The sequence below is a fragment of the Syngnathus acus genome, chromosome 2, assembly GCF_901709675.1.
Source record: "Syngnathus acus chromosome 2, fSynAcu1.2, whole genome shotgun sequence".
NCBI lineage: Eukaryota > Metazoa > Chordata > Actinopteri > Syngnathiformes > Syngnathidae > Syngnathus > Syngnathus acus.
Genome location: NC_051088.1, coordinates 6,779,521 through 6,792,140, shown reverse-complemented (window position 1 = coordinate 6,792,140; position 12,620 = coordinate 6,779,521). Strand labels below are relative to the sequence as shown.

At 39.5% G+C, this 12,620-nt stretch overlaps 1 protein-coding gene across 5 annotated transcripts; it reads right to left on the bottom strand.

Moving 5' to 3' along the window:
• Positions 1 to 969: 969 nt before the first annotated feature.
• Positions 970 to 9,311, bottom strand: si:dkey-8e10.3 (serine/threonine-protein kinase SBK1). 5 transcript variants are annotated; one of them, XM_037275446.1, is made up of 5 exons: positions 9,230 to 9,311; positions 5,336 to 5,470; positions 4,212 to 4,381; positions 2,955 to 3,157; positions 970 to 2,832 (listed from the first exon to the last, which is right to left on the bottom strand). In XM_037275446.1, the coding sequence occupies exons 3-5, from the start codon at positions 4,369 to 4,371 to the stop codon at positions 2,212 to 2,214; spliced, it is 984 nt and encodes a 327-aa protein (XP_037131341.1). In that variant the 5' UTR covers positions 4,372 to 4,381; positions 5,336 to 5,470; positions 9,230 to 9,311; the 3' UTR covers positions 970 to 2,211. The 5 variants fall into 5 exon arrangements, with proteins under 5 accessions (XP_037131341.1, XP_037131365.1, XP_037131358.1 ...); XM_037275470.1 differs by lacking the exon at positions 9,230 to 9,311 and having other exon boundaries at positions 5,323 to 5,648; XM_037275463.1 differs by lacking the exon at positions 9,230 to 9,311 and having other exon boundaries at positions 4,212 to 4,378; positions 5,336 to 5,647.
• Between the last annotated feature and the right edge of the window lie 3,309 nt (positions 9,312 to 12,620).

Here is a 12,620-nt window from a genome sequence, read left to right as displayed (position 1 = left end):
TTATAAAATGTAAAGGTAGTAAACTTTCTTATGCTCATAAATAGGGTTGGGGATCGTATGAATTTGGATGATTCCGATTCCTTATCCTAGATTCTATACGATTTTTAAAGATTTTCTATTCCAATTCTTGAAAAAAAGAACAAAAGATGTAGCTAAGGTTTTTTTTATTGCTCGTGAACTTTACTATGAATTTCTCAATAGGCTACTGAATTTCTTACCACTATACTCATATCAAACCTTATGAACTTAAATTTTTCAAAATGGAATGTTATTTTTAAGAAGCTCAAGAAAATACAATCGTGTTGTTTTTCTATGGAAAGAAAAAGTATATAGGACAAACTCAAAAAGTGTATTTGAGGGTGATGCAAGGAAAATTTAATACAAGCAGTCTCCAAAAACATGTGCTGTACGTGTATTTGTACTACATGCTGTGTGAGTTATACTTTACGATAATTATTGATTTGCGTGTTGACCCACTGTTTTGGTTACAATTTAACTTGATGGCTCTATGATGGCATGGCATAAGAAGGATTTTGTTTACTTACGTGACTGACTTGGGTTTTATCATATTTGAATTGCAATTTTCTTTGCGCAGTATTATTTTATATACACATACATATGGCACTAAGCAGAATGGTCTTTCTTTTGTTTTTCGCTTTTGATCCCTGCTGAGTGTTGTTTGATGTTTGCACACACTTCTTGCTAGTTCTTTTTCATTTGTGTCTGAGGGGGTGTCTATTATTCCCTGCCACACGTTCACATTTCTAATTGGTCCTTATTCATTTGTATTTGAGGACTTCCATGCAGCAAACTGGGCATTGATATTTAGCAGTTGATCAACATTTCAAAAGCTGAACAATTACATGAGGACTGGAATGTTAGTCCCACTCAGTTCTCAATGCCCAGCATGAAAGATTGGCAGTGGAGAGTGATACATGAGATCTGCAAAAATATTCAAGACGCCAGTTGTTATCACCAGCTCATTCTGTATTTAATGAGGGTACTCGCTTACATCATTCATTGCCACGATAAAAGGAGCAGTGACAACACTGCAGATTTTTCCTCACATGCGAGATGTGTGCGTGCCACATTCAAAAGTTTTGATTGCCGGCAAATAGAGTCTATTTCCACCCACATTGGCGCTAACCAATGGTGCATGCATGTTCTGATCTCACCTAGTGTAGTTGCCAAAGGTGGCAATCAAAGATGGCTGACCTTCTGCTCATGTGCAACACAGACCGAGCAAGATTTTTTTGCAAAAAACAAAAACAAATGTTGTCGTTAACTACTGGAAGCTCTTTGCCAGCTCGCCTGGTGTTGTGTTACGCAGACTGTGTTAAATTGAGGTTGTACTAAGAATGGGAAAAGAAGCTGGAGTACAGGAAGGCTACAGATTTGAACATGAACCTGCAGACTGCGAGCCAGACAAAGAAGAGGCAAGGAAGAAAACCGTCTCATTCTCATGCCAGTCACACCACGGCACTGGTACATGCTGGCGGACATGGCGGCATCAACATGGTAGCTTGCATCTATTATGGAATTCAGATTTAGACACATCACATTCCCAAGCCTACTCAGTTCATGCAGAACATGTTGTGATGTGTTAACTTGAGACATTAGATTTTCACTCAGCAGGGTGACCTTGGTGGCTACTCTATCGCAACACCCATGAGCACGTGCAATGCTCACACGTTTAGTCGTGCACATCCCAGCCAAAGAGTTCAATATTGTGCCAAGCTGTTGTTAAGTAAACAGAAGACAGCAAAAGAACATTTGCATACTGCAGGGCTTTGGCCTGCTTATTTATTACACTTGTGAAACCTTTCTGGCCCGGGTTCCCTTCATATCACGTAGTTTAAAAGTGCACTGGTTTACTTTTAAATGAGTGAAACAAAAACGTTTTTCTGAACCTTTTTCATGTTAAAGGAAAACACATACGAAGTATACACGTGTACAAACAAGAATTGAATTTGAATTTAAATTAGGGTGTACAATCATTTCAATAGATGCAACTTAGTGTAAGTCCAATGATACAAACCTGACACAATAATTTCAGTCGTCGCATGTTTTGAAATGGAAAGTCAAAGGACAAATCCATCGTTGTTGAAATCATTCAGTCATTTTCAAATATACTTAGGGACTGATGTTCAATAGATGTACATGGTTTCAACACATGGTGCAAATGGAAATTGTATTAGTATATGTCCAGGATTATTCTTTGTCTTTTTCTACTGTCTTCTGCTGCTCCATTCCATGTTTCTTCTTAAGCCAGGCCTTGCCTACATAGTCTCCTACCACCCCTTCGGTGCACCTCTTTTCTGCATCCACAGCCAGGAGCTTAGTGAACAACTCCATGGCTTCTGGAGTGAACTTCTTCCACAATTGAGGATTATTGTCCTGTTCAGTGTTGGCATTCTCACCCAATCTTGACCAGTCAGCAAACTCTTGGTAGCAGTCATCTGAGTCTGTGCAACACTCCCAAGGAAAGTAGCCCGTCAGGATGCAGAATATAAGCACCCCAAAGGCCCAGGTGTCTAAACTTGGCTCCACTTTCAGTGGAGGGGCAGTGACTTCTTTCTGGCCCTCTTGGAGAGCAACGTTACAAAGCTCAGGAGCCATGTAAGGCAGGGTCCCTGTGATGAAACTGATCAGAGTGCCTCTCTTCTGGGCCAGACCAAAGTCAGCCAGCTTGACCTGGCAGCAGTCATGATCCAACAGGAGAATGTTTTCAGGTTTAACATCTCTATGGACTAAGCCTCGGCTGTGGATGAACTCCAAAGCGCTGGCAATCTGGACGACACAACGTTTAGCGGCCGACTCGGGGATACCCACCTGAAACAGATAAATGATTTAGCAGTATAGCAGATGAATGGGTGGCTATACGTTCTTCTGCTAAAACAGAATAAACAGACTTTGTTTTCTATTTCAATATTTTGCTCAGTTACCAGCCATACCTTAGGCTGAATGACAGCAAATAGGTCCTTCCCAATGACAAGCTCCTGGGCAAAGCAGTAGTGCTCATTAGATTGAAAGACGATGCCAAAGAGGCCCACGATGCAGGGGTGGCAGGACAGATGTAAGGAGATGCAATACTCTCGCAGGAATCCCTGCAGCTTTGTTGAGGATTTCGGCATGACTTTCAAAGCCATGGGAGTCCCTGCGCAGAATCCGTGTATAAAATATCTCCCTTCTACTAAATGAGAAACATTAGCAAATTAACTGATTCTATTTGCCTACTGCTAGAGAAATGTGTAAATCTCAACTTAAGACTAATTTTCACACACTTGCATTTTGTTAAACCAAGTCATTCATTATACAAAAATAAATGTTATTTCTAATGTGAACAAATTGCATGCGTTATGTGGCGCGGTGTGTTTAGGGAAGTAAAAATGGCCCCGCTGTAGGTCTCAGTCCTCATGCATCATCTTTTTGTTACAAAAATTTCTTTGACGATATTGCTTTTCACACCCTCTGTCTTCAAACAATTGAGATGTGTGTCACCTTTGGATGATACCAGGGCCGCAGTTGAGTCTACCTTTATCGCATCCAAGTCAAGTCTGAGTCAAAGGTCTAAGTGCAAGACAAGTCGGAGTCCGGAAGGTTCGCGTCCATATGAACTCCGAGTCCACAAGGTCAAAGTCCAAGTCCAAGTCAAGATGAGATCAAGAGTAAACCTTGTTGACCTCGTGGAGGGACCAGGAGGAGATTGGCCACCGAGAGCAGCAAACTGTACCAAACAGTGAGAGTCGGCTGCAAAACAGTGCAGAACTCAAAGCTAATGAATGAACAGGAAAGCCTAGGACTTGGTCGAGTCAATTAAAATATTTTGCGAGTCCAAGTCCAAGAAGAGTCAGAGTCAATTGCCAAGGAGTCCGACTCAAGTCTAAGACATAGGCTTAAGTCCGGATTCTGCAGCCCTGAATGCCTGATACGTGTCCGATTTATATGCACATAGAAAAGAGGCATTGGTTGGATTTGAAGCTGAATTGTACTGTCCTCATTGATGAATTTTTTTTAAAACATGTCACAAATGGGAAGAAATTTAACATGCAATTGATCTGTAGTATGAACACAGCCAGTTGTTTTATTTACAGTATATTTATTTTATATTTAGTCACACACTATTTTTTGTATTATCTGAAGTCTCAGGGGAACAGGTTCCAACACAACACAAACATTTGATATCATGGTTAGCGATTACAAAGGCGTACCCCTGAAACGATGTGTGACCAGCAGCACTTTGCCATATTTTCCTCGACCAATTTCTTTGATGACGTTGAAGTGTTCTTGGATCTCCAGTTGGGTGAGGCTCTGGGATGTTAGCACCATCAGTTCATCAATCAGGCTGCCGTCAGTGAGGCCCAACTCCATCTCTAGCCCACTCATAAGAACAACAAAGAAAATACTCATATAATTTCTCAGGGGTCGGTACAGATACTTTTTTTTGCCTTACTTAAAAGTGCCATCACTTGTAACAGCAGCTGAAATGAGTATTGGTCACCTTCTCGTGGCCATTTTATAACCAGGAACGAGAAATTAGAAATTACCATTAACATTATGTATTTTAAGGCAAATTTATATTTTGGGATATTTAAGTCTTTGTTCTTTCCATTATCTGTCACTGTTTTGTGGGGAAATATTACGTATCAAAAGTGGTGGTATCGGTCTGAGAAAAAAAAAACTGCTGTTGAACAGCCCTCGTTTTAACAGATATACCTGAATGATCATCATGATCAACTAGAATTTTTTCAATATATTTTTGTATTTTTCATAGTATGAAGGAATGGAACTACATTAGATAAAGCACTGTGCTTCAAAATGAGCAACTTCATTTTCAATCATTAGCAAGTAAAATACTAAAAGGTTTGCTGCAAAAATTATTATTATATATTATTTCAGGTTTTCACTTCAACAGAGCAGAATAGGGATCGTTAGTCTCTGAGTATTCATTCGAGAGTTTTGAAGTAACCCAAAGCACGTGTTTTCCCATTAAAAATATTTCCACATTTGAGCTAAAATTCCACAGTAAAGAAATAAATAAACACAATTGCTTTTTTAGGGATTTGAATCCCCTACAAGTGCTGACATCTGATGCTAATGAAATTGAAAGGAAAACTTCATCACTCAAATCAAAGATCACATTTGCACCAAGAGAACTTATGCATTAGTTACTTTTCCATTGATGCTAGCCACAGAAGACAATGTTAGTTAGTCATTAGATCAGAACTGGCAACTACAGCCATGATTAGAATAATAGCAATAAGAAAGTATGCCATTTGATAATCTGAGTATAATCATGATAAGTATAAACAGTATATTTACATTGAAGTCTTACCGTAGACAGAACTCTTCAAACACCTTGTAGTTCAGAGTGCAGCGAAGCTGATGATGTCAATACAGTATGTTGTTCGCATCCACTGCCACTGCCACTGCTTGGATGAACATACCGAGGGGACCTGAGAGCTTTTCCCTGCCCAGCACATAGCTCAACTCTCAGTGGCTACAATGAGAACTTTGCATGCTTTGACAGCTGATTACAAACAGTCTCTTTGAAGAACAGTTACGCACTCACTCACACACACTCTCGGTCGACATGGTTACGTTTTCATGTATGCAGTCAGTAAAAGCTATACCTGGTTTTCTTTACAAGCTCTATTTACTGACAAAGGACATGGCAATATGCCAATGTATATCGACAACTGCTGTGGGTCTCGTTATTTATGCCTAAACGGCTTCATGCATGCATTTTATAGATTACAAATTACCATTTCATTTGCATGAATTGACAAAAAGATGTGTTCATCAAGTATGATAAAAATACATAAATGTGTATAGGTCTATAGGACTATATCGAGTCAATTTGCAATTTATTGCATTTATTAATGTTATTTTATGTCACTCATTTTCAAAGGATTATTCTCAGGGATAAAAATCACAGATGCACAAAGAGTGTAAAAAAACTACCATGATGTACTTCTACCATTCAATTTTAATCATCCATGCACAGTGTTGAGTACATGTTCATTTAGGGTATTATGCTTGTAATATGGAATCCATGGGAATGTTGCCCCCATGGCCCCGAACGAGAGGAATATGTGCCCTCCTACTGTGAAAACATACTGCGTCTACAACTAATGGGACGTTCTTGTCGACTCTCGAATGTGTGTGTGTGTGTGGGGGGGGCAGTTTGTGGAAAGCCACTCAGCACTGTGACCCTTGGTTCTATTCTTGGAACACAGGCATCAACATGTGCAGGACTTGATGACACAAAGAAACAGATACAGTACGCTTGTGTTTTCCCTCGTTGGCACTTGCAGGACGGGCGGGATCATAATGTGTCAGTCGCTCTGGCTCAGGGCTGGGTTGGGCTAAAGCCAACAGCTGAATTGAAAACTTGAAAAACTAAACAAATGAAAAGCAGTCAAAAGGGTCTTAAGACATTTTATTTTCTTCGGTTCTGATGAAATTCTGCATCTCAATAAAACTATTATGATGAAATTATACTTAAAAGCAGTACAGTTACTACAAGGTTAACAATGACCCTGCAATCGTTTATTTCTATTATTTCTACGGGAACCATTATTTACAAATCGAAATCACGGGAAGTTACTTTACTTTAACTAATCCATTCACTCATTAGTGTCATTGGCAAAACAAACAAACAAACAAACAAACAAACAAACAAACAATAACTCCTTAAATCTTGGATCCCACACTGCACTTGAATAATTTTGTTGGCGAATAGTTGAAGCAGATGTAAATCATTGTTTAAACGGACATATGAAACTGAACTTTGACATGACACTGCTGAATGCTTTGTTCAGATTAGGTACTGAACACACGTCCAAATGGGCAGGAGGGTGAATGATATGTAACATTAGGCACAGGGCTTGAACTTTAATATTGTGTCATCATCTCCAAAAGTGTCCAGCTTATCACACATCCAATCTGACAGCTGCACTGAGCCCCATGCAGGCCATTAGAGGTTGTGTATTCAAGTTTTGACATTTTGTCTGGTTTGCAGACACTTTGGTTTTATGTGCTTTAGAGTGCGGCTGTGTGTGTGTGAGTGCTTTCACGCTATGTACAAAGGTGAAATTGTTCACACACCACGGAGTAAAATGGGGACATGTTTGGACGCACTTGGCAAAAGCACCTGCTGTGAAAGTAAAGGTCCATTAAACACCCGCGATCATTCTCAGAATAAAGTACCTCAGTTTGGCCTGACCAACTGAGTCCTCACAGTCCAAGTACTGTCCACACACTCTATGTGTACATCTCCAGATTCAAACAAAGACACACACATTATTGGGTGCACATTTATGAATTTATATTTATTAGGAGTTTTCAAGCAGCACATATATTGTAGCTACACGTATACACGTATTCAGGGTGGAGTGCAAACTATGAAGTCCACATTGCGAGATGCATCACTGTGACATTCTGTCTCTAAACAGCTGAGCTGAAGCGATAATTATGGTTGTAAACTATGGTAAACAGTAAACTGAGCTCACTCAAAGTGTCATGTACTGCAGGATGCCGCTGATGAAACGTATCATTAAGACGGGCCTTAAAGTGGAAGCTGGAAAAGAAGGTTTGTAGGACTCTGAGTGTTGATGGAGTGAAAGGACAGGCTGCTGGATGTGATCTGACGCTGAGATTCTCTTTTAGAGACATCATTCCTTAAGAGAGCTGTCCCTCTCAAGACAACTTATTTCGTCAACAAAGTCATATCTATCTTCGCTGGGACAGAGACATATTATTGTATTTCTTGATTGTCATTTATGGCTTCTTTCTTGGGAAAACTTGTTTTGTAAAAAAAAAAAGTGGTAACAGGGCTCAACCTTTTTGAAGCTGAGAGCCACTTCTTGGGAACCCATTGATGCAACTGGCTACCAGTTTGATGTGCACTTCTGAAATAATTTAAAAATATTCAAATGACCATTAATAATGGTATTATGAAGGCCTGACCTATTTAATAGGCTTTCATAATTTTATACTGCCAAATATCGGACAACATTTAATATTTAATATTTATTCAAATAGGAGCACAATGTTGACCACCAAATGGCTTTTCTTCTCCTTTAACCATAAGTATAACTTTAATAGGTATATTTTCCCATCATGCCCCATCACCCGAAAGCTCATACTGCATCATTTCTATGCAGGGCGATACCACAAGGCGGTGCACATTCCCCATACAAACGCCACAGATTTGACAGGTCATACCATAACTCTACTTCAACTATTTATAGAGCACTAAAACACCCTAAAACAGTAATTTCACTTCGCAATCTTTTACATAGCTATTCCTGCGCCATGTACAACGGCATCTAATGCACATGCCAGAGTCTGTCATTGGAAGTGAGAACTTTCCTCGGCAATTCAAGCGAGGCTCTGTGGCTCATTGTGCATTTGGTAACAAAAAGAGCCTTCTTCAAACTGTTCCTACATATTTGTAAGAATTAAGCGATAAATTAAATTGATTAAGCGGTGTTTCCCATTGCTTTTGCATATTGGGGTTGGTCAAATATGGCCCGTTAACCACCATATGCATCTCTATTCTTAAATCAGACCTGCAGAATATTTACATTACCAAGAGTTTTTAAATTACGTATGTTTCATTTCATTCAGCCTTTCTTTTGCCAAATTGGTTAATTAAACCAGATGTATACATTTTACATACATTGATTGGAAATGATGCAATCAAAATATATAATTATATAAATATCTAATATTATATAATGTACACATGAAATGTGACTTTGGGCCACAAGTGCTCCCTCTTCAATACCGTTGCATGGAAAAAGGCAACGAGAAATAGAATCATGAAGAATGCTCCCACCTAGTGGACGAGTCAATCAATCAATGGCAAACACATTTTAATGAGGGGCCCCGTCAGAGCTAATCAGAAATCAGTATAGTCCCAGTTAAGCCCCTTCAACAACCCTTTTATTAGATATTCCAAAATATATGGATTTTGTCCATCAGTTTTTAAGCCGCAGATAGATAGATAGATAGATAGATAGATAGATAGATAGATAGATAGATAGATAGATAGATAGATAGATAGATAGATAGATAGATAGATAGATAGATAGATAGATAGATAGATAGATAGATAGATAGATAGATAGATAGATAGATAGATACAATTCTTTCCTTCAAGGAAACAATACTTAGATGGATAGACGGGTGGACGGATGGAAACGGGATGTGAGGAGTGTACTTATATGAGATGAAGCACAATTGTAAAACATTGCCCCAGGAGGGGAGTCACGAATACATTAAAAGCTGCAGACTTCAAAACTTCAACACAGCATCATGTCCCACATGTGAATGTGGACCTGCACAGTTCACAATTTTGTTTGTGCGTACATCTCTAGATCAAACATATGAAGTCAAAACAGGAAGTGTTTTTTTAGAAGTGAAGCATGAGAGCTTCTGACTCTTCCAGGAAAGAAGTTTGCTGACCTAATGTAAAGACATTCACACGCTCTTCTTCCTTTTTCTTTGTGTTTATTTCACCCCATTGTTTTTGTTCTGGTGTACTCAAAGAGCAAGTTTATGTTTTATGTAATGACAGAGGGGTTTGTTTTCTCACACGTAAACACAAGATTGATGTTTTAAAAAACAACCATAGATATAAATATTATATATGTTCTTAAAAGTATAGCGTAAACCCTATACGTTGTTTACCAGACATACATACATATTTCTACCAACATTTCATGGAATTCCAGAAGCAAAATAATGTTTTATTTTTTATGGACAAATTACAACTCTCTTGCAAGCACTACTTTTGCATGTCGATTTAGAGAGCAGGCGGCTCGGTGAAACACTGGTTAGCACGTCCGCCTCACAGTTAGGAGGGTGCGGGTTCGGTTCTACCTGTGTGGAGTTTGCATGTTCTCCCCGTGCCCGCGTGGATTTTCTCCGGGCACCAAAAACATGCTTGGTAGGCCAATTGAGCACTCCAAATTGCTCCTAGGTGTGAGTGCGAGTGCGGATGGTTGTGTGTCTCTGTGTGCCCTGCGATTGGCTGGCAACCGGTTCAGGGTGTCCCCCGCCTACTACCCGATGACCACTGGGATAGGCTCCAGCACGCACACGACTCTCGTGGGGACAAAGTGGTACAGAAAATGGATGGATTTAGAAAGCACCTTTGCTATAAATCATTATGATCAAGTGGTATTTGTTCTGTGGCAGAAAACGCAAGCTTTCATGGTATATGAATGATGATACACGGTTGATGCTACTTTACCCAGCAAGGGGCGCTCTGACACTGGTAAAATATTTCTTTGAGTTTTGACATTGGCAGTCGTTTTGCTTTTTCTCAAGCATGCTGTGTATGTAAGCTAACATCTTTTATCTAATTTTGCATATTTTATTAGGGGTCTTGCTGAAAGAGAGCAGGTGAAAGAATGGCAAAGAACACCCTTTATCACTTCCATCCAGAAGAGTTTCACTATCTGATCATGCGGTCACTTACTTCCTATTTCTTTTAAACAAAACTCACCACAGTGAAATGTTAATTTGTGTGTATAATTTATTTGTGTTCCACTTTAGGTTACATGAATTATATTGTTATATTATATTGTTCATATAATTGTTTATAATAATGGTTATATAATTATATTGTTGTTGTAAATTGCGTTTGTTAAATACAGAAATCATATGAGTCTAAAGTCTAGCAAGTCTAAAACATAAACTTACACTGAATATATTATATTGTTAATATAATTGTTTATAATAATGGTTATATAGTTATATTGTTATATTGTTGTTGCAAATTGCATTTGTTAAATACAGAAATCATATACCGTATTTTCCGCCCTAAAAGGCGCACCTAAAAACCTAAAATTTTCTCAAAAGCCGACAGTGCGCCTTATAGGCCAGTGCGCCTTATATATGGATCAACTGATGAATTTGTTGATCCATACTGGTTGTACACAGTGCTCTGCCAAAATGTTTCAGTACGTTTTAGTACGACTAATAAATTACAAGGTCGCATCGCTTCCCAGCATTACGGCAACTGTAGTCAGGGGGCGTCACCGAATAGCTGTTGTACCCGCGAGGCTATTTCCTGTCAAAATAGGCTGCTCTGTTAATGTTTCGAGTAAATCTACGGATCGATATGGAAGGGAAACATAGGTAAGTAGTACCAATGCGTTAGATCGAACTTTAGTCAGTTCCGATCATTTTATAGGAGATCGTTTGAGAAACGCGATTGTTTACACTTTGCTGAGGCTCATGGGAGATTGCGAGGTGAGGCTCGTGAGACTTTGCGGATGGCTAATGCTATTGCGATAGCTGCTATACGTACCAGGCTATTTCATGTCAAAATAGGCTGCTCTGTTAATGTTTCGAGTAAATCTACGGATCGATATGGAAGGGAAACATAGGTAAGTAGTACAAATGCGTTGGATCGAACTTTAGTCAGTTCCGATCATTTTATAGGAGATCGTTTGAGAAACGCGATTGTTTACACTTTGCTGAGGCTCATGGGAGATTGCGAGGTGAGGCTCGTGAGACTTTGCGGATGGCTAATGCTATTGCGATAGCTGCTATACGTACCAGGCTATTTCATGTCAAAATAGGCTGCTCTGTTAATGTTTCGAGTAAATCTACGGATCGATATGGAAGGGAAACATAGGTAAGTAGTACAAATGCGTTGGATCGAACTTTAGTCAGTTCCGATCATTTTATAGGAGATCGTTTGAGAAACGCGATTGTTTACACTTTGCTGAGGCTCATGGGAGATTGCGAGGTGAGGCTCGTGAGACTTTGCGGATGGCTAATGCTATTGCGATAGCTGCTATACGTACCAGGCTATTTCATGTCAAAATAGGCTGCTCTGTTAATGTTTCGAGTAAATCTACGGATCGATATGGAAGGGAAACATAGGTAAGTAGTACCAATGCGTTAGATCGAACTTTAGTCAGTTCCGATCATTTTATAGGAGATCGTTTGAGAAACGCGATTGTTTACACTTTGCTGAGGCTCATGGGAGATTGCGAGGTGAGGCTCGTGAGACTTTGCGGATGGCTAATGCTATTGCGATAGCTGCTATACGTACCAGGCTATTTCATGTCAAAATAGGCTGCTCTGTTAATGTTTCGAGTAAATCTACGGATCGATATGGAAGGGAAACATAGGTAAGTAGTACCAATGCGTTGGATCGAACTTTAGTCAGTTCCGATCATTTTATAGGAGATCGTTTGAGAAACGCGATTGTTTACACTTTGCTGAGGCTCATGGGAGATTGCGAGGTGAGGCTCGTGAGACTTTGCGGATGGCTAATGCTATTGCGATAGCTGCTATACGTACCAGGCTATTTCATGTCAAAATAGGCTGCTCTGTTAATGTTTCGAGTAAATCTACGGATCGATATGGAAGGGAAACATAGGTAAGTAGTACCAATGCGTTGGATCGAACTTTAGTCAGTTCCGATCATTTTATAGGAGATCGTTTGAGAAACGCGATTGTTTACACTTCGCTGAGGCTCGTGAGACTTTGCGGATGGCTAATGCTATTGCGATAGCTGCTATACGTACCAGGCTATTTCATGTCAAAATAGGCTGCTCTGTTAATGTTTCGAGTAAATCTACGGATCGATA

What these genes read in the sequence shown, in the direction of transcription:
- si:dkey-8e10.3 (XM_037275446.1), bottom strand. Translation starts at nt 4,371, where the DNA reads ATGGAGTTGGGCCTCACTGACGGCAGCCTGATTGATGAACTGATGGTG. An exon ending in GGTCACACATCGTTTCAGGG is followed by an intron (nt 3,158 to 4,211) that starts GTACGCCTTTGT and finishes GATTCTGCGCAG; the next exon opens with GGACTCCCATGGCTTTGAAA. An exon ending in TTGCTGTCATTCAGCCTAAG is followed by an intron (nt 2,833 to 2,954) that starts GTATGGCTGGTA and finishes TATCTGTTTCAG; the next exon opens with GTGGGTATCCCCGAGTCGGC.